Raw genomic sequence first — 21,974 nt, 5'->3', positions numbered from 1 at the left:
GGCTCCCGAGGACCGCGTTATAGCAGGGTAGAGGTGTAGTTACATGCAGTATTGCCAATTTAGTGATTGTTTGGAAATTTGAATTGAAATTGAAACATTAATATACACTTTAAAAGCATATAAAGTGTATGATAAAATGTGTATCTGAAAAAGTATAATAGATTTGAAAAGTATGAACATAGACTAGCTTCCTTATACAGCTGTTGCTTTTTATGACAATGTCAGTGCATTCATTTCGGTGATGTTGGCCAACCTAATAATTTCAAATTATGATTTATAAGCAAAGTCTAAATGAGCTCTCCCTGATAGCCAGTGATGAGCTAGGGGCTGTGGGGAAAGGCTTCAGGACCAGATTGTATTTATAGTCACACCTAATCTACCTAGGTATCCAGCAACAGAGCTGTGTTGCCCAAGTGATACATTTTGGCTGGAGTTACAAATCACTTGAATGCGGAGGGGTAATGAAATGTTGTTCTTATTTTATGAGTAAAGGGCAGTAGAACTGTACTTAGCCTGTGCTGATTAAGGGCATCAAGAGAGAGGGTGGGAACAGGTGTTTTGCTTGATGGTCTGCCTGAGTCACAAGTACTATTTGACCTGCCCGTCTCCGCTGTTTAAAGACAGAGCTGATTAGGCTCCATAGACAGTCTTTTGTTTTGTTAAGTGACCGCTACAGCTGAAATCACTGATAATCAGGTCTAAGTGCTTAGACCTGCTGTGGGACAGTGTTTCTGTGGAAGAGATGGCCCAGTCTGCGCTAGCAGCGAGGTTCCCCCTCTGAGAGCTCAGCTGAAATCACTGAGAGCTGGGTGGAATCTCAAGAGACCAACTCGCAAAGGTCACAGTGGCAAGTGGCAGCAGAAGGTTACAGCACAGGACCATTGGCAACAGAGCGATGGAGTGAATGGTGGCACAACGAACAACAGTGGCGAGAGCGAACAGTGTGCAGCTGGAGGAACGAGCAAGGTGCCTTCTTGCCCCCCACCTCGGAGGTGAACTCATGTGAAAGCACATCTGAACTCTGAGTCTCCACTGACCAAGGACAACATCAGTGAGTGTTAATGAATCATAGAATATCAGGGTTGGAAGGGACCTCAGGAGGTCATCTAGTCCAACCCCCTGCTCAAAGCAGGACCAATCCCCAGACAGATTTTTGCTCCAGATCCCTAAATGGCCCCCTCAAGGATTGAACTCACAACTCTGGATTTAGCAGGCTAATGCTCAAACCACTGAGCAAGGCTTTTAAGAATGCTGGAGACTCAACACCGTTCATTCTCTGCCTTGTAAGTCTACTGTTGAAATCACTTGGGTCATTAAACAATGCCATCCAGGCATCTGCTACAACAGTAGTAGATCTTTGTCCAGCAATAGAAGCTACATTTGGATCAATCAGAGCTATCCATTGAAAAAGTACTGGAAGAAGCAGACTTCAGTCCAGAAATTGACTAATGAAAGCATTTATATTGAATCCTTAAGTGAGGAGGACAAGAAGTATTTGTTAAAACAACTGAAAAAGTACACAGACTTGATTCTTAAAAATCTACAACAGCGACTTCTAGAATTCTACTCAACCTCTACGTAACTTTTACAGATCCCTGTCCTATAAAACACCGATAGTTGAGTAGAGTGAGGCACTATCAGCAATGGTGTTGCCATGTGCTCAGGACAGAATAGAGAATTTGAACAGAGTGGAATATCATATGATGAATGAATGAAGATTTGACTTCAACTTCTTTTTTTATCATCACTAGTGGCTCGACCTGATCTTTGTGTTCTGTTTCCTGGGATGAAAGAAGTAGGAATACATCTCTTGCTACTCCTAGTCACAAGCTACAGTTGAACGTTCTTTTTCATCATTGAATAGAATTTTGTGTTCTGAAAGAAGTTGCCTTCTGCCTGATCATGTGAAAGAACTAAAGAGCATATCAATTGAAGGAATGGAAGTACCGGACACACGAGAAGCCACCAAAGATGAACGCGTTGCATTTGAGAAGTTCATTAACAGAGTTGTGCAAAATTATAACAAGAAACCAAGAAGGATATAGATGTAGTACTTCATAGAAGGCTTGAGTAGCCAACTTTAATTTGTGTGATGATTTTAAAACATGAGTTAAATCTAATAAAATGGTCATGAAACACTTTTCAGTTTTTACTATGGTGCCATTCAGCCCACCTCCACCCTCACAGACTCACCCCTCATCGGCCCCTTCTCCTCCCCCCCATAAATTTGAACACCCTCCCTAATTTTAATTCCTGGGGAAAACACTGCTTCTGCTTTTGTGGGTGAACAGGATTTGGTGGTGAAGCAGACTCTTCAGTCATCTCACATGTTAAAATCAAATATAGTTCCGTCACGGACCTACTCTTCACTTGCTTTTTTTACTGATCTACTTACTGCATAAACGCTGAATCATGAAGATGAGCTTATGGCAAACTCATTACATTAAACAAAAAAACCTGAATCATTTCAGTCCTCTTCCTCTCTAGATATAAATGAAAATGTGAGAACTCTGATTATCCCTTTAATAAAGTGCCTGCAGTCTTTTAATTTTTCTTTTTACTCTGCCATTCATAATTCCCTCTCAAGAGCTTGAAATAACTGAAATAACCAACTTTATCTGTTTCTTTTTGGTACATATTGATTCTATCCTATCAAACTCCCCTCTGTTTCCTATGGAACAAACGCCATGTGGGCTACTACTTGCTAGGCATCCGAACACTAGGAACAGGAGGTCTGATTTTCTGAAGCGCGGAGCATTCGCCACTTGCATTGGCGTGAATGTGGGAGCTGCAGACTGTCTATACAGCTGAAAATCAGGGCACAAGTTCAGAAGCAGTCCAGAATGAGATTTTAAATGTCATTGAATCTCACTGCAAAGTCTTTCGTCTTAACAACCTCACAATTAATCCAAAAAGTGGCCGCGTCTCAGTTCAGATTCCAGAGGCTTGGTGTGTCTGATGTAGGTAGAAAGTCAGGGGAGGACGGGGCCACTCCACTTAGAGAATATAGGTCACAAGTCAGTGACATTCATTCCTATCCTGAAGGGGGGTCTGGCCCCGAAGTGTGGGAATGTCTGAACATATAATCAACTTGGAGAGTATACTTAAGGGAGAGGATTAACTGCTAGTCACTGAGAAGGAAATGTGTATTCAAGGCATTACACTAATGGACTTTGAATCAGGCCATGGTTCAGTGTTTAAAGAAACATATGGTCTCAGTAAACTTGCAAATTTTAAAGGAGAGGTTCTGTCTCAGGCCAGGCCATAGTCCTCTGCAGTTTATTTCTCCAAGGTATTTTGAGCTGCATTTAAAATCATCTCTACAATGTAGGTACCTGCAAAGTAATAATAATAATAAAAAAAGTCCCCTTCACCCCCACCCCCCAAAAGTACCAGGGGTAGGGGTGAAGTTGGTGACCGAGCCTATTCCTGCCCTAGCATTTGTGCTCAGGGTACCTACATTGACAACCCAGCTTTGGTTACAAGAAGAAACAAGATTGATGGTCTCAACCTAGTGCATGACTATCTGCATTACAAAACTGTCACACAGTTCAGCATGGCCCTAGCATTAAGGTGAAATCCAGGAGGGACCCAAGCCTAAAATAGCAGGAGTTACTACAAGTGAAGATAGAAGTTTATTTGGTAAACAGTGTAGGAAAACCCTTTTTTCCTTATCCTAATTATTACTCCTTGCATATTTTTACTCCAAAATATTATTATTGTTTTTTAAAAGAGGGGTGGGATAGGAGAGGAGAGAGAAAACTCTGTAGGAGAGAGCAGTATCTTTCCTAATAGATTTCTCCAAAAGAATTCTGTTGAGTAGTTTAAGGTTTGCCCTGACCTTGCTTTAAGAGGGTGAGGGAGATATCGTCTAAATTCTTATTTTGTTGGTGTTGGTTTTGTTAACAAAAAAACAACAATGTCACCAGAAATTCAAACAAGATGGAAATGCACTGGTTGGCCCCCCCCCCCCCCCCAGAAACTGGTGTAAGCTCTCTAGCTGGCACAGCAGCAGTTTAATCACAAGCCTAATCCCCCGAATGGTGGTGGTAGACAATACACTGGTTATACAGTTGCATCCAAAAAAAAAAAAAAAAATTTAAGGGCACTTTCCATTTTAACTCCATTAAAAATAAAGCATGGGTGGCTCGCTAGCCCAGGAACACATGGTTAATCAAAGGATCAGCTTTCTGGACTGAGATCTCGGGAACACGGCGTAGGGAATACTGTCCTCAGAGACCCACAATGCTCTCTAGTAGTGCACCCTCGACAGAAGAGGCAGTATTGATTGATCCCAGCAGGAACTGCAGCCTGATCTCTGCAGATGGAGAGTTATCTGTGCCTATCACGCTGCCTTTTTCAGTGTTAGGGTTGGGGGTAAGTCTAAGGCAGAGAGAAATCAGTGTTTCTCAAAATGGAAAAAGACAAAATTAAGAAATTATTTTCTCTTTGGAGATGGAGACATACACAGTGGATATTTCCTTTATGGGACAATCCTATAGAGTCCAACAGACAATAATAACTTACCTATAGATTTTTGACCTCCCCCTTCCCGATAGAATGTAATAATGGTTTCTCTGCCACAGAATTCTGTAGGATGATTTGAAAAGCTTATAGAAAGGATATCATTCTCCTTTAAAGTCTGTAGGTTTTTAGAGTAATTTCTTTAGGACACTTAGGGCTTTTCCTTAACTGTTTATAAAAAGATTAAAACTCCAAATGATGGATTGGAAACTCTGTTCCTTTACACAAAAAAGCAACCTTGTTTCAGTATATTCTCATCTGTCACATTGAATAAATGTCTGAATGTTCCTAGCATCTCTTGTTCCATGGGACTCTTAGAATGTGAAGTTACTCTTGTAGCACATGTAGGCCATAGCCAGTATATGATCTACCACAGCCCCTTCGTTTGTGCATTATGCATGGGATTAGAAGGCTGTTTTTCTTTTTCTAGCCACAGGGAAGTGCTTCCTGTTCTGAAACATGATCCACTTCCATTTAAAAACCAATCTGTAAACAGTGTTACTATTTTCAGTCACATATAACAGTGAAGAAGGCTCAGTCATGATTATTAGTGTAACTTGGGATCTATGGCAAAAACTATATTCTCTCTCTGGCTGTAGGAAAGAGAGTCTTGTAGGTCTACCAGCTGATTTCTAGAGTCTCCTGCTTATTCATTGTACACATGATTGTATTCCATATCTTTTGGGAGGGAAAGAGAAAACATAGAAGTATTTTTTTTCTTTTTACATAAAAAAGTTAATTGGAAGTGAAAAACTCACACCATTGGCTTCAGTCAGTTATTGTGTGAACGTTCCACTGTGCAAGTGTCTGATCATAGCTCTGCTAATACTAACCTGCCATACATGTCCTCCTATTCCAGCCATGAGCCACTAGTTAGCACCACCTGTACCTTGACCTACAACTATCCCTGGTATTCCAGCCCTAGGTTACCATACAGCTTTGCAAATGCACCTCTATTGACTTGACCTGTGAAAACCTGTTCTTATTTCAGTCCTGGTTCTCACACAGGGTTGTTGTCTATCTTGTTATTTCTAGGATTGCCCTCATTTTAATGGACCATTACACATCCCGCAAACCTCACCATAAAAATACCCACCAAAAAGACAATTCTGTCTCATTTTCCTGTCATTTCCAAAATGTACAAATGGTTGTAAAACCTCAGAAACAGAGAAGCCTCTAGTGTTCACATCTGCTTTTGTTTGCAAATTCCACACTTCCTATGTATTTCAAGGCTTGCAGTAACCAGTGGGGAAAAGTGCAGAGCTATTGTCAGTGTTTGTGTTTTATGTACCCATTTACAGAGACATAACTGATGTCAATTTCCCTGTTGAAAACACAGTGGGAATAGGCTGATGTGACAGAATACCTGCTTCAGGGGCAGAGGGAACTGGTGGTGGGTTTTCTTTTGCTGACTGGATTGTTGGTCATGGTGCTTGTGAATTTGCGGGGAGTCGGCTCTGTCATCGAAACCAAATCTTTCTGGAATGTTTTTGCTGGCAGCCATGCAGTGTATGTCAGGGAAGGTGCTGATATCTTGCATAGTAAGTGGGCGATTAAACCAAGATGGAGTGTTCAGTGTCTTAGCAGCCTAATATTTTGTACAATATTCATTTCAACAAAGTCCTTTCAAGTACTGAATATCTTTCAAGTAAAGGACACATGAATAAATACTTTGTAATGAATTAACTTCAGGTCTAAAGTGGCCTTTGAACCAGGCCATAGATAGAGCTTTCTGATTGACAGTCCATGATCTCATACACATGTCACTAATAATGCTCAGTAAATGCACACTCATTCTGTTATATAAAGTCCATTTCATAACAGTACTAAAATACTCTATGCTGTGCACTACATGGTAATAATTATTACACCTCTTGGGTGGTTAAAGTCATTTGGCCTCAGCCTCTTGCCTACAGCACTTCCAGAGACATGTTATAATCACCTGGAAATGTGCTGCCTGTTGTGTCCTATTGCTTAAGTAGTTGGGTGTCTCAGTTACAGGCATTAGGAAAATATCTTCCCAGCATGTGTGATAAGTTGTTAGAATAATACAGCTCATAAAGGTGCAGCTCAGTGAAAGACACTCATTTTTGGGGCCATGTTTTGCTCTTCTGTGTCTTTCACTCTTCCCCAGTCCCTGTCAGGAAGAACTATCTCCTTATACTCAGTTCAGTGCACCACAGGCAAAGACTAATGGTAGCAGGAGCTGTAGGAGAGTGAATTTACAGTCATGGGGCTGGTTGAGATGAACCAGGTTGTAAACTGAACAGATAACTATAAGTAGGGTTTGTGTTTTAACTGCTCTTCTGCTTATCAGGGCTGCCACATGTGTGATGGACGAAGTCACTCCTGCCTCAGGAAGGTTAATTTCATATCCTCAGTAAAGTTGTAACAGATTCTCTCTCTTCCTCAAATATTATTATTCATTATTTGTATTGTAATAGTATCTAGGATCCCCTGTGATGGACCAGGGCCCACTGTGCTGTATAAGCACAGAACAAATGTATACTGTACAGTTCTTTAAAAAGTAATAGTCTTAAAGTCCTGTGGGATAAAATGGTCAGAGAAGCAGTCTGAAGTAAAATCAAAGCTTTTACAGTATCTAAAACAATTACTGTGTCCCCTTTCTCTGAGGGAGGAATCGCTAGAAGCTTGACTCAATGGGTGGGTTGCGGGAGAGCTCTGAGGGAAGATACAATTTTTCTGGCATTGCTAATCGTTAAAAATCTCTACCCACAAGTGTTTATTACTACGGCTGTCAAGTGATTAAAAAAATTGTGATTAATAGCGTGATTAAAAATATTAATCGTGATTAATCACATGATTAAGCACACTGTTAATAATAGAATACCATTTATTTAAATAGTTCTGGATATTTTCTACATTTTCAAATGTATTGATTTTAGTTACAACACAGAATACAAACTGTACAGTGCTCACTTTATATTATTTTTATTACAAATATTTGCACTGTAAAAACAAGTAATAGTATTTTTGAATTCACCTAATACAAGTACTGTAGTGCAATCTCTTTATCATGAAAGTTGAACTTACAAATGTAGAATTATATACACAAAAATAACTGCACTCAAAAATAAAACAATGTAAAATTTTAGAGCCTACAAATCCACTCAGTCCTACTTCTTGTTCAGCCAATCGCTCAAACAAGTTTATTTACATTTGCAGGAGATAATGCTGCCCACTTCTTGTTTACAATGTTACCTGAAAGTGAGAACCGGCATTTGTAATATATAGTGAGCACTGTACACTTTGTATTCTGTGTTGTAATTGAAATCAAAATATTTGAAAATGTAGAAAAACATCTACAGATATTTAATAAATTTCAGTTGGCATTCTATTGTTTAACAGTGTGATTAATCGCAATTAATTTTTTGAGTTAATCGCGTGAGTTAACTGCAATTAATCGACAGCCCTATTTATTACTGAAATGGAAGTTGGGGATTACTGGAAAATATTTATTTGTTTAACCAAACAATATTAGCCTCCAATTTCCCCCACTAACTCAAAGGCAGGCTAGGTTTTCCCTTTTGCAGCTTTGTGCTATTCCTAGATTTCACCCTGACAAAGAGCACGAGGAGGGGATTTTGGCAGAATGGAGAAATATGATAGTGACTTTTGGGTCTAGAAACATTCAGCTTGGGGATGGAATATTTATTTCCCCAAAAGTAAGTTAAATGATTTGAAAAGTAAAAGCAACTGCATACCTTTAGGAGGAGAGCTGAGCGAATAATTCCCAGCAAAGGGGTGATCTGATGAGTTGTGTGTCTTTTTTTGCTTCTGGAATATTGTGAACAGATTGTAACTTTCTTACATGTATTTGTTGTTTTGGAATTATTTGCCAATTTATTTTTTTTCAACGTTGACTTCTTTATTCCAAATGTGTTGTTGCTTGGTTGTGATTTGTTAAAATTTATTAATCGACAGCCCTATTTATTACTGAAATGGGGGGAGGGATAGCTCAGTGGATTGAGCATTGGCCTACTAAACCCAGGGTTGTGAGTTCAGGCCTTGAGGGGGCCATTTAGGGATCTGGGGCAAAAAATCTGTCTGGGGATTGGCCCTGCTTTGAGCAGAGGGTTGCACTAGATGACCTCCTGAGTTCCCTTCCAACCCTGATATTCTATGATTCTATGAAAATCACATTGCACACCAGCACAAGCTTAAACATCAGGTTTTTGTTATGAGTGCTTGCAGAAAGCCAATTTAAATTTTGCATTGTGTGAGCATTCAGACATGAGCTTCAGAGATTCCCTTGCTGAGAGCAGATATGCTAGTGGATCTGATTGCATGAATATTTGTGGAAACAACACAGAGGGCACAAATGGGTTTAAAAAAAATCCTTCAAATGAATATTTGTGGAAACATTTGGCCTACATACCATGGTGATTAGCAGCTTACAAATATCTAGATAGAATAGAATAGACTATTTGCCCAGCTCTATTTATGACAGGGGATGCAGATTTGTAATCATACCAGAGAGTCAGTGAAGCTGCTGTATTAGGGGATTATAAAGTGAAACTGAAATGACAAAAGGGTATGGGAGTTCTATGTCGGGAATACTTGCAGGATCAGACCCTAAGTTTTTTCCCAGAATGATAATGAAAGTGTAACTAAAGCTTCTAGACAGCAACTTAAATCTCTCCCTTCCCCAGCAAACTCCTTCTCTCCCCAAAACAGCCATTTTAGACCACCGGTCTCACCGGCTTTCTCCCCAGAGATCTCATTCTAGCTGGTAATATGTCTCGAAGGCCAGGCCATGTGTAATTAGAGCAGCTTTGGAATGCTGTGAACTGTCATATAAAAATGATTCAGAGAAGAATTGCTTTCCAAAACCAGTTAACGCCTGGCTTAAAATAGATCTGACGGGTCATTCTTTTGGCTGCCAAAGCCAGCACAGAAATTCTTGTTCATTTTTTCCACCTCCACTGTTGTCACCACCATTCTCCTCTTCTTCACCCAAGTTCCATTTATTTTATGGCAAGACACATTGCATTTTTCAGTGTGATATTAACTTTTTTCAGTGATATCCTCTAGTTTCCCAGGCAACCAAACAGTTACACCATCAAGATCATGAGTTTTAAATACAGAGTGTGAAGGCAGTAGGGGGTGGGGATAAATGCTCTCTCCCTCTGGCATTAGCGGAGCCAAGGAATCTGAACGTTCATCTCCCTGGGTTGGCTTGTAGAAGATGGTCTTCATTTAGAGATGAAGTGCCTACATATTTCAAATCTCGGAAATGGTAGCTATTATATTTCTGTTCGTCACGCAGGGCAAAAGCCTGGAACTAGGGTGCAGCTGGACTGGTCAAGCTGCACGCTAAAGCTGTCTCTGGGAGTAGATGAAAGGAGTCTTTACCACCTTCCCTTGTCAGCTGTGGAGTGGGAATGGAGCCACTCTGAACTCATTATTCTAGCCCTAGAGCAGTAGTAATACCCTAACAGCCAATATTCTCCCCCTTTGCAGGGACGTTAGGACCAGTGGGTGCACCAGCCATGATCCTCTTGCATGCTGGGGCACAGGGAGATGCTATACAATAGAATTCTGTTGTGCATGTGATTATGGACTTCCTATGTGCCCTGGGATCTACAAATCTTTCTCCTATCCCATGGGAGAAATGCACCAGACCCTACATCGCTTTAGATGAAGGGGCAAGGTCTGACACTACTGCATTTTCCTCTCCCTTTTGTGGATTCCCACAGAGAGCTGTAAAGCTTTCCTTGTAAATAAGTCAATCCAGGAGATAAGGGTCTGTGGTGACAGTGTAGGCAGAGCTGAAATCTCCAGAACCCCCTTGAGAAAAAATTAACTCTGTATAGCTCATTACAGACCATTACATATCTACAATACAGTAGAACCTCACTAAATCAGCACACTTGAGAACTCTAGGGCAAAAACGGAGGTCTCTCCCTGCTTCGCACAAAAGATACCAAGGGCTGTTTGACTTCTAATGTTCGGAAAGATGAGGGTGAGAATAAATCCAATCTGGACTGTTAAACTAAGGTAACTTTTCAAAAGCCTTTTCATTCTGGGTATTTCCCTGTCTGGGATTTAGGTTGTGTGGAAGGTTTATACAGCTGTCTTGCATAGTCATCTTGATGTGAATGAATTTCCACAGTACCAATGTCTGTATAGAGTCAGTAGCCCAAGGCTTATGCAAATGGATCGTATTATACCAGGAACATTTGACCAAATTTTGTATCCAGTGACCACTGTCATCTAAGCATGCAGCTGAGTCTGCATACCAGCAGATGGATATCTTTCTGCTGTTATGTTTCCCATATCGCCTCCAAAGTGAAAATGGAGCTGAACTCACTGCAGCTGTTATTACAGAGCTGAAGCTAATGTGGAAAGAATTAGCAATTATCCATGGTAAGTCTCATCCACAAAGTCAAAGATCTGTATAGTTTTTGGAAAAGGAGATGTGAAGAATAGGCTTGCAGTAATGAAAAGTGAAGATAATACCAATGCAAGGCTGTTGGAATCTAGTTCATTCAATTTCACAAAAAACACAGGTTAAGGGACCAGACAATCACCAGGTACTGTTCTCTTCAGTGGAGATGCAAAGGTCTGACTAATGTAATTGGACCATATTCTGTGCTTGTGTACATCTTGTGAAATCACAGTACTTGCACTAGGTTGGATGGGGTGTGAGTAAAGGTAGAGTTTGGCACATCATCTCTACAACTGGAAGACTTAGAATGGATGCAGCCAGAAGATGATTTCTTGTCTGTTTAGCCCTGTAACAGGGTCAGCTGCCTCCCAAGGACCCTCTGGTGGCCTGGAGTGGCTCTGTGGCACCTTCCCTCCGTGTCCCTTCTTCCTGGGCTCCTCAGTAAATTTCACACAGGCTTCTTTCTGTGCATACACCCCTTACTAAAGTCTGGGTTTATTAATGTCACAGTTGAAAACAAAACTAAAGTCCACAAGGTCGATTAAATTCACTGTTTTAAGCAGGCCACTCTAAGCCCTACCTGTCTGGGGTCTTGTTCCTCTAATGTCTCAAACTTGCCTGTAGGAGTCTGCTAATGCTTTGCAGCTTCCCCTGCCAGCTTCCTTCTTTATAAGGCCTAGCTGCCTCTCCTTCAGCCTACTTGAGTATCAGGTAATTGGTCACAGAGACACTGGACCCCACACCTTCTTAAAGGTGCAAGTCAACCTATGACAAGGCCCTACTTACAATCAGAAATCTCATGACCAATCAGATTTTCATAGCCAACATCCTTGTCATCAGTCAGCACCAATCCCGCTAGTAGTATTTGCACAATTCTCCAGAAAGAAGGAGAAAACCTCAGCAAGCAGATAAATAGGACACATGCTCCTTGGCAAGCATATGGAGAGAGAATGATGCAATTAAGTAGAATCAAACTTAGCTTGAAGAGAAGGTTGCTGGAAAAGCAGAAGTCAGTGTAGCTGTACCCTTTTCATGTTGAGACAGTCCCTAGAGATTGAAAGAAAATTCTTGGTGTTATTTTAAACGTGTGTGAGCGAGAGACACACTACATGATTGGTGGCCTTTCAGGGTTGTGGATATCTGGGAAGCTGTTTATACTTTTCACCTAGTGAGGTGATGCAGGGACCCTGGTGAACAGCAGGAGGATGGGGAGACTGAGCAGAGCCCAGGAGGAGCTAGAGCTGAGCCCAGGGGAAGGGTAGGGCTTGAAGAAGGGTAGAAGAGCCTCTGGAGAGAAGGGCTGTGCCCACCTTAAGGCTGGGACAGAAGCCTTTTATTTTGTGATGTTTGGACTAAGACACCTTGGCAACGAAACCATGCTGATGGCTGAGAGTGCCATCACAAACAAGGGTGATTGCCGCTGCAAACTCGGCATGCTCTGGGACTGCACCCTGCTACAATATTGACATTGGTTGAGATTTTCAAACTGACCTAGGGGATTTGGAGGCCCATGTTGCATAGAGGATAATTGGGCCTCCAAATCCCCTAGTTAGCTTTGACAATTTCTAACTGCTGTCTTTTTTTATAGCTGTTTATACCATTTTTATTATGCACCTACTTATGGAGCATGTGACATTGCTTGTGTCAGTCATTGTTAAATAAGAAGTTAATTTCTTATTTAGAAATATTGAACCTATTAAACTGAGATATTTTCCCCTAAATGTTTTACCTGAGCTCATTGGAACTGTATTTCTTGTAATTGACCTGCTTCAGTGCCAGCGTCCATCATTCTGCTATAGCTTGGTTTAGAAAAAGATTTACTATGTGCTTATTGCCATGACTATTTTATATGATACATTCCTGCTCATTACCTGAAATGATCATAACTTCAGGCCTCCCAAGCCTGTTTTCTGAAGCAGGAGACTCCTGAAAAATAACATTTATCCTGCTGTCCCTCACGATCGCTCTGAGTTCCTGCCAGAGGGAGATTTGAAGTCCTGGCTCTGTGCTAGACTGCAGACATCACCAGACACCTGCTGTTCCCCCACTCAAGCCAAGGGTCTGAAGCTGTTGTGGCAAAGCCTGCTACTTTCTGGCATGCTGCTCCTCACCAGCCTACTCCTCTGTTACAGATACCACTGCTCCTTACCTTGCCTCAAACACAAGGCCAGAGGCGGGGAGCCAGCCAGTGGTCACAGTCTTCAGGAGCACGCCTCACTCTAACATAAAAGTACTCTTCTGATCAGTGCGCAGCTCGGGCCACATGTTCCAGCTGGAACGTGGAGCACTGAGAGTCTGTGGGAAAGGAGAGGACCAGCATGGGAGGGAAGGGATTCTAACAAAAGCAGGGACAGCAGAAGACAGGGAGAAGTTACTGGGCAACGTAAGTGTGAGCAGAGAGAGAATTTGATTTGAGGGAGAGAAAAGAAGAAATCACTAGGAGTTAGAGGACAAATGGGGGAAAAAATAACAAAGGAAGACCAGCGGAAAGGAAGAAAGGTCTTTAGTCTAGAAAAAGGGAAGAGGATTAATTTTTCGGGAAAAGAGACAGAAGAGAAAATGAAGGAGAAACCAGACAGAAAGGAGGAAGCTGAACACTGAATGAATTGAAGATAGTAATGGAGGAAGAGAATAAAGACATTTAAATGGGAAAGAAAAAGCACTAAAAGTAGTCCACAACTTTTCTGTACTCTTCCCCCCTCCCCACCAGGTTTTTTTGTGTTCCCCTGGCAAACAGTCCACACCTTCATATATTTTTGGGAAGAGGGATTACAAAATATCTTGGCTGTGGAGGTTTAAGTCCACTGCTTCCAAATCTTACAGTTGGTCATATATTTGTAAAATAACATACCATAGCAGGTGTATGCAATTAGAAACAAGAGTTTTCCAGATATGGGTGATTGCTGATTTGCAAAGCAATAAATATTGACTTTTCCTTATCCTGCTGCACAGAATCTAATTCTAAACTGCATAATTCTATAGCATTTGAAAACTACATTTTGGGTACCCCTCTTATGCTTTTTTATCTGTTAGTATTACTAAATGAAAGGCCATTCATCTAATAGGCTATTTGTAAAAATTGACAAGTTTTTCAGATAACCAGTTTTGAATGGAAATGTAATTAAAAGCAAAATTGTCCTGTTGCCTTGAGTATTTAGCACTCCAGCTTCGTATGTACTCTGGTGTTCTTGCTTCCTTGTTTACCTGTTACTGTTTTTCTCTCAAATATTAATAAATAAAAAGCCTTAAATTAAGGCAACTATTTTGTGTCCTTACTTTAGAGATATGCTCTCCTAATACTCTTCTCAGCTACATATGCTCCTCAGTGTGTAAGTAGACTGTGGAACTCCTTGCCACAGGAAATTGTTGAAGCCATACATTTAGCAAGATTCAAAGAGGGATTGGATATTTAGATAGCTAACAAGAATATTCAGTTATTACAATTAGATTATACATTTTGGAAAGGGTGTTAAATCTCATGCTTCAGGGCTTAAGTGAGCCTCTAACTAGTAGACAGTAGGGGTATGTATAGACTACAAAATTAGGTAAATTTTATAGAAGTCGATTTTTAGAAATCGATTGTATACAGTCGATTGCGTATGTCCCCACTAAGCGCATTAAGTCAGCGGAGTGCATCCTCACTACAGTGGCTAGCTTCGACTTACGGAGCGGCGCACTGCGGGTAGCTATCCCACAGTTCCCGCAGTCTCTGCCACCCACTGGAATTCTGGGTTAAGCTCCCAATGCCTGATGGGGCAAAAACATTGTTGCGGGTGGTTTTGGGTACATGTCGTCAGTTTCCCCTCCCTCCATGAAATCAATGGTAGACAATCGTTTTGCGCCTCTTTTTCCGCGCAGACGCCATACCACAGCAAGTGTGCAGCCCGCTCAGCTCACCAACACCGCCGCTGTTGTGTCCTGGGTGCTGCTGGCAGCAGATGGTGCAGTAGGTCTGCATACCATCATCATACACCGCTTCCGCTGCAACTCTGCTCTGCTGCTATTGCCTCGATAGCGAATTTCTCCGTGTTTTCTGTCATGGTCTCCTGGGTACATGTTTTCTCCTTTGGGAAATGTGCGCGGTGCTAACCGTTGACCTCCACCACTTCTGCTGCAACTCTGCTCTCCTGCAGACCCCATATCACGGCAAGCATGGAGCCGCTCAGCTCACTGCTGCTGCTGTGAGCACTGTAAACACCTCGCGCGTTATCCTGCAGTATGTGCAGAACCTGCAAAAGCAGGCGAGGAGGCGATGATAGCGCGATCATGATAGTGATGAGGACATGGACACAGACTTCTCTCAAAGCACGGGCCCTGGCAATTTGGACATCATGCTGTTAATGGGGCAGGTTCATGCTGTGGAACACTAATTCTGGGTCCGGGAAACAAGCACAGACTGGTGGGACCGCATATTGTTGCAGGTGTGGGAAGATTCGCAGTGGCTGCGAAACTTTTGCATGCGTAAGGGCACTTTCATGAAACTTTGTGACTTGCTTTCCCCTGCCCTGAAGCACAAGAATACCACCATGAGAGCAGCCCTGACAGTTGAGAAGCAAGTGGCGATAGACCTCTGGAAGCTTGCAACGCCAGACAGCTACTGGTCAGTCGGGAATCAATTTGGAGTGGGTAAATCTACTGTGGGAGCTGCTGTGATCCAAGTAGCCAATGCAAACACTGAGCTGCTGATATCAAGGGTAGTGACTCTGGGAAATGTGCAGGTCATAGTGGATGGCTTTGCTGCAATGGGGTTCCCTAACTGTGGTGGGGCGATAGACGGAACGCATATCCCTATCTTGGGACCGAACCACCTTGGCAGCCAGTACGTGAACTGCAAGGGGTACTTTTCAGTGGTGCTGCAAGCACTGGTGGATCACAAGGGACATTTCACCGACATCAACGTGGGATGTCCGGGAAAGGTACATGACGCTCGCATCTTCAGGAACTCTGATCTGTTTGAACAGCTGCAGGAAGGAACTTACTTCCCAGACCAGAAAATTACCATTAGGGATGTTGAAATGCCTATAGTTATCCTTGGGGACTCAGCCTACACCTTAATGCCATGGCTCATGAAGCCATACACAGGCACCCTGGACAGTAGTAAGGAGCAGTTCAACTATAGGCTGAGCAAGTGCAGAATGGTGGTAAAATGTTCATTTGGACGTTTAAAAGCTCGCTGGCGCAGTTTACTGACTAGGTTAGACCTCAGTGAAACCAATATTCCCATTGTTATTACTGCTTGCTGTGTGCTCCACAATATCTGTGAGAGTAAGGGGGAGATGTTTATGGTGGGGTGGGAGGTTGAGGCAAATCGCCTGGCGGCCGATTACACGCAGCCAGACACCAGGGCAATTAGAAGAGCACAGCTGCATGACTGGCCAGGCTACGGTGTGACAGTTCTCTTTGTTTCTCCTTGATGAAAACCCGCCCCCTTGGTTGACTCTACTTCCCTGTAAGCCAACCAACCTCCCCCCTTCGATCACAACTTTCAGAGGCAATAAAGTCATTATTGTTTCCAAATCATGCATTCTTTATTAATTCATCACACAAATAGGGGGAAAACTTGCAAGGTAGCTCGGGAGGGGTGGGTGAGGAGGGAAGCACCGGGTGGGGTGGTGGATGGGGGGAGGAGGGATGGACAAGGCCACACTAAAATTCAAAACTTATTGAATGCCAGCCTTCTGTTGCTTGGGCAATCCTCTGGGGTGGAGTGGCTGGGTGCCCGTAGCCTCCCCCTCCCCCCACACATTCTTGGGCATCTGGGTGAGGAGGATATGGAACTTGGGGAGGAGGGCAGGCAGTTATACAGCGGGTGTAGCGGTGGTCTGTGCTCCTGTTGCCTTTCCTGCAGCTCCACCAGACACCTGAGCATGTCAGTTTGCTCCCCCATTAGCCTCAGCATTGCATCCTGCCTCCTCTCAGTGTACTCCTCCCTCCTCTCATCGCGTTCATTTAACATTTCCTGGACTCTGCCATTGTTTGCCTCCACGCATTCTGCTAAGCTCTTTCGGTACGGGAGGACTGCATGAGCTCTGAGAACATCTCATCGTGAGTGCATTTTTTTTCGCCTTCTAATCTGCGCTAGCCTCTGGGATGGAGATGGTAGGGGGAGTGTAGAAACATTTGTAGCTGCGGGAGGGAAAAAAAGGGAGAGTAGTATTTTAAGATACATTTTAGAAAACAAAGGGAAGACTATTTCACACAGAATCAAGCGATTCACATTACAAGCACATGTGGTTTTGCTACAAGGTCTCATTTTGCCTCTTATATTGAGTGCCTGCCGGTTTGGTGTGAGACATCACATACACTCAGCTGGGCAACAAAATTCGGCTTGCGGGCAGCCATGGTAAGGCAAAGGGTTTTGGTTTCTTCAACCTTCATAACATGTGGGAACAGTTTCAAACAGCAGCGCTCTCCTTTCCCATACCAAGCAAAGCCCATTGAGTTGGCCATTTTAAAGGAGGGGCTGCGGCTTCAGGTGAATGTGCAGCACAATCCATCTCCCCCCCCCCCCCCAATTCTCTAGAATGATCGCTTCATCCTTTTCCCTCTCCTCTCCTCCCCCCCACCCAAACGTGGCTAGTATTGGGGAAGATCCTAGTCAGCCAAACGTGACCAGCTCAGCATGAACGGGCCTACCCCCACCGCATGGCTAACAGCGGGGATGATTTATTTTCAGCCAAAGGCAAACAGCCAAAGCCCGGGCCCATTCGCTGCAAGGTTTTGTTCTGCAATGATTCCAGACTACTTGATACTGGCTTGGCGTGGTAAATTAATCATTAAACACGCTTGCTTTTAAACCCTGTATTATATTTACAAAGGTACATTCTCACCAGAGGTGCCTTCTCTGGCTTCATGGTCCGGGAGCTCGCCTTGGGAGGGTTGGGAGGGTATTGGCTCCAGGGTGATGAACAGTTCCTGACTGCCGGGGAGAAGGGATTCTCCACTTGCCTCCTATGTGCTATCCTCCACCACCTCCTCCTCCTCATCTTCAAACTCCTCATCCCTGTTGCATAAGACTCCCCCCTTGCGAGTGTCCACGGACAGTGGTGGGGTAGTGGTAGGGGCCACCCCCAAAATTGCATGCAGCTCATCATAGAAGCGGCATGTATGGGGCTCTGACCCGGAATGACCGTTTGCATCCTTTGTTTTTTGGTAGGCTTGCCTCAGCTCCTTAACTTTCACACGGCACTGCTGTATGTTCCTGTTGTAGCATCTGTCCATCATGCCCTTAGAGATTTTGGCAAATATATTGGCATTTCGTCTTTTGGAAGGGAGTTCTGCCTGCACGGATTCTTCTCCCCATACAGCGATCAGATCCAGTACCTCCCGTTCGGTCCATGCTGGAGCTCTTTTGTGATTCTGGGACTCCGTGGTCACCTGTGCTGATCAGCTCACCACGCTGGCCAAACAGGAAATGAAATTCAAAAGTTCGTGGGGCTTTTCCTGTCTACCTGGCCAGTGCATCTGAGTTGAGAGTGCTGTCCAGAGCGGTCACAATGGAGCACTCTGGGATAGCTCCCAGAGGCCAATACCATCGAATTGCATCCATACTACCCCAAATTTTGACCCAGCAAGCTTGATTTTAGTGCTAAACCCCTCGCCGGGAGGACCACAGAAATCGATTTTAAGAGCCCTTTAAGTCAACAAAACAGGCTTGGTTGTGTGGATGGGTGCAGAGTTAAATCGACCTAACGCTGCTAAATTCAACCTAAACTCATAGTGTAGACCAGGACTAGGATGAAACCTAATGTGTATGTGTTGGGGAGTAGATCATCCCACATCTGCAGGGTTCTTACATCTTCCTCGGAAGCATCTGGTACTGGCCATTGTCAAGATACTGGACTAGATGGACCTCGGGTCTGATCCAGTCTCGCAGTTCCTAATATTGCCATTTTGGTTTGTTTTTTTACCAGCACTCTAATGAGGAGATGCTATTTGTAGACCTGTTCTGGATTTTCTTTTAATAGTTTGACGTCTCTATCTCAAACTTTCTCTTAAGCTTGCTCATCAGATGATTGACTGTTGTGCCACTTCTTTGTTTTGATGCTGGTGTAGTGGACCAGAGTGATAGGGAACATCGTGCTTTGTCTGTCAGTCTTGACTTGCATTCATCTTGGAAATAATAGTAGTTTTATTTTTCTATTGATATAGATCTCTGTGTGGCTCTCACAAGCTCTGGACCCTTCTTGAATTAGCTATTTTGAATGTAGAAGGAACTAGTGTTGACTTACAGTGTGGTATTCAAGGGGAACACAGGCAGGGTCTTTTGAGAGCTCAGCAAGAAATTGTGAATCAAAGAGCAGTCACCTGCAAATCCATGTCTCCCTTAGTCACTGCTGTGGTATAGTCGGATTAGGGACAGGAGGTGAGGAAGAGCCAACCCTCAGTTGCCTAGTAGCTATAGCCATTCAAAAATAGGACAGCCATAACAAAGACAGGGTATAGTTTGTAGTCTGGTGAGGCAGGGAATGCCTATTCCTGGACCTTCTCTATATTACACGTGTGCCCACAAGCACACACATAGCAATACCTTTTCTATTTTTGAGGGCTACATCTTAAAGAGGTGCTCTTTATACAGTTGAAGCCACAGTTTAATGACAGCTTGAATTGCCAAGCTAAACCAGGAATGATTTTCAAGTACTTACTTATTTTTGTCGCCAGCAGAAGGCTGATTGGGCCTTTCTTCAGAAATACTCCATTCTAGGATGATTTCAAGGAGCACTAAGGTGTCCTAAAGGTCAAGACAGACTGAGGTCTCAAGTCATTAATGGAGCAGATATAAAGGGCCACAGACTCAAAAAGCAAAGGCTAATGTGCACTTGTAAAAACATTCCTTTACACCTGGGCCCATGTTTGTATACGTAAATGTGGAAACTAACTCAATGCGAGCAGGATTGGGGCTCACGTTTCATAGTGTTCTTAAACTTTAAAAGGTGGTTGGGCTACATTGTCTTTCATTCCCATGGATGCTTTTGAAGCAGCCCATGATTTAAACACAATGAATCGTTTTCTTTGTTTTGTACAGGGAGCAGAAAATTAGTTTTTTTTTTTTTTTTGTGGGTGGCCTGCGGTGGGGTGGGCTCGTTGACGTACAGGAAGCCTAAGGCTTTATGTATATTGAATCTACCTGAGACTGCTCCTCAACTTCATTTTTTGATACAAGTATTGTGCAATCACTTGTTACATTTGTTGTTGCCAAGAAGACATAGTGTGATGCCACTTTAAAAAAAGAAACAACAAAACTTAAATATGTTGACTCCTCTGCTTTGTGTCTTCCTGTCTTGGAGAGACATAACCCTTTACGAGAGGAAAATCTGATCATAAAGTACTTTTTTTCAACCACATAGTAGCCTGTCAAAAAATGGGCAAGCAGAACCAGGACAGGCACTCGATAGGGCAGCAAGGGAAGGGATATAGTACTTATTGAGCAGGGAGATTTGGCCAATAAGAACGTAATAGTTGACCTGGTCAAGGAAAACAAGGATTCTTCTACGGAGATTTACAGGGGTTTATACCAGCATGATGTGGAAAGATCAATGAGAAATAGTGAGAGAATCCTTGAACTGGTGTTGCTGGTTAATAGGCCAGAACTGCTGTGCATTATGGTATGAACAGAATGTGTTCCAGGAAGTAAAATCTATCTGTTGTGCAGTAGTGTTGAGGAATCACAATACATGGAAGAGCTTTAACAAAAAAAGTGAAACTAAAAATAAACTCCCTCATTTTTGTAAACATTGGTTTGCTCTATGGTGGGAAGGTGAGGTTGAAGAACCAGCACAATTCTTCTTCCTGGGCGTTTGGAGACTGGGGATGGTGGAGAGATTTGTGCTTATGTAGGAATGTTGTGATAAACTCCTTCAGGGGGACTTCACTGACAGACAAGATGATGTGAGGAAAGGCTCTTGGTTTTATGCAACTTGTTCCCCAGTGTGATAGATTCTTTATGGCTTCACACCTCCCACCAAATTATGGGGACTTCTACTTGGAGAAAGCCTCACAGGATAGATACCAATGGATATTAAAAGGGGAATATCTCAATTGTAGGAATATTCTTAAAGGGGAAGGAGACTTTTTTTGCAGTATGTCATTTGCTAAAAGGGAGAAGAACCTCTCAGTGATGGACTATTTTTAAAAAGTAGAGGGCATTCTGATCCTTGTGGAATTGCTGAGCTGAAAGCCTACAATGTTATGATAAGGGTTGCCTTAAGTACAGGCTGAGATTCCAGACTAATTTCTTAAGGGTCCCCCAATAAACTAAAGCTAACTGTACTCTTCCCTTCCACAGAAATAGAAATAACCATATAATGTCATTTCGATGATATTCCTTGCTCTTGACTATTTTATCCAGATGAAGAAATAATGTACTCTTATTTCTTATAGCTACCCTACCCCTCCTGCTTACCTCAGCTCAGAATTAGGCCCATGGTATATAGATCTTTGTTTTCAGTGCATTCTTGTATGTGGTGTTTGTTTGGAATCTGTGATGGTGACTTTAAATCATTCCAATTATATCATCCTTCATTTCAGGGGAAAACAGCCAAGGACGAGAAGGAAATGCGGACGTTGCAACTGAGGAGCCTACAGTATTTGGAACGATACATCTATCTGATCCTGTTCAATGCCTACCTGCATCTGGAGAAGAAGGACTCTTGGCAGAGGCCATTCAGTGTCTGGATGCGTGAGGTAAGAATTCTCCCAGCCCCCACAGTTAGCACTGTGGAAGAGAAATCAACTGCATTGAGTGTGTGTTAATGGGGCCTACACTCAATCCTGCATTTGTGTTGGTGAGGAAATGATGACTGGCTCAGGCAGCTGATTTTTCTGATTACCAGTGTATTCATGACCAAAGTTTTCACCAGAGCAGTATTTCATAAACCTGTTATTCTCTCATGTTTGCAATGGACCTCAGAAATGGCTCACCTTTGTATATCGGGTTTACATGCTAGCTCATCCACAAAGCAAATTCAGTTTGGCTGAATGCTGAAAAACTGTTGCCTGGAAGGGGACTGGCAATTTCTGAATATGGAAAAAGACCCAC

The 21,974-nt window shown here is 42.9% G+C and overlaps 1 protein-coding gene across 2 annotated transcripts in view; it reads left to right on the top strand.

The window, feature by feature from the left end:
* Positions 1–21,974, top strand: part of PALD1 (phosphatase domain containing paladin 1) — a 186,358-nt gene that overhangs the window by 143,742 nt on the left and 20,642 nt on the right. For both annotated transcript variants that reach the window (XM_054034020.1, XM_054034021.1), the window contains exon 19: positions 21,464–21,619. In XM_054034020.1, the coding sequence (XP_053889995.1) occupies positions 21,464–21,619 (156 nt within the window). The remainder of the gene's footprint in view (positions 1–21,463; positions 21,620–21,974) is intronic.

This window comes from Malaclemys terrapin, chromosome 7 (assembly GCF_027887155.1).
Source record: "Malaclemys terrapin pileata isolate rMalTer1 chromosome 7, rMalTer1.hap1, whole genome shotgun sequence".
Taxonomy (NCBI): Eukaryota; Metazoa; Chordata; order Testudines; family Emydidae; genus Malaclemys; species Malaclemys terrapin.
Note: the sequence above shows the minus strand (reverse complement) of the source record. Positions and strands in the feature narration are given on the sequence as shown.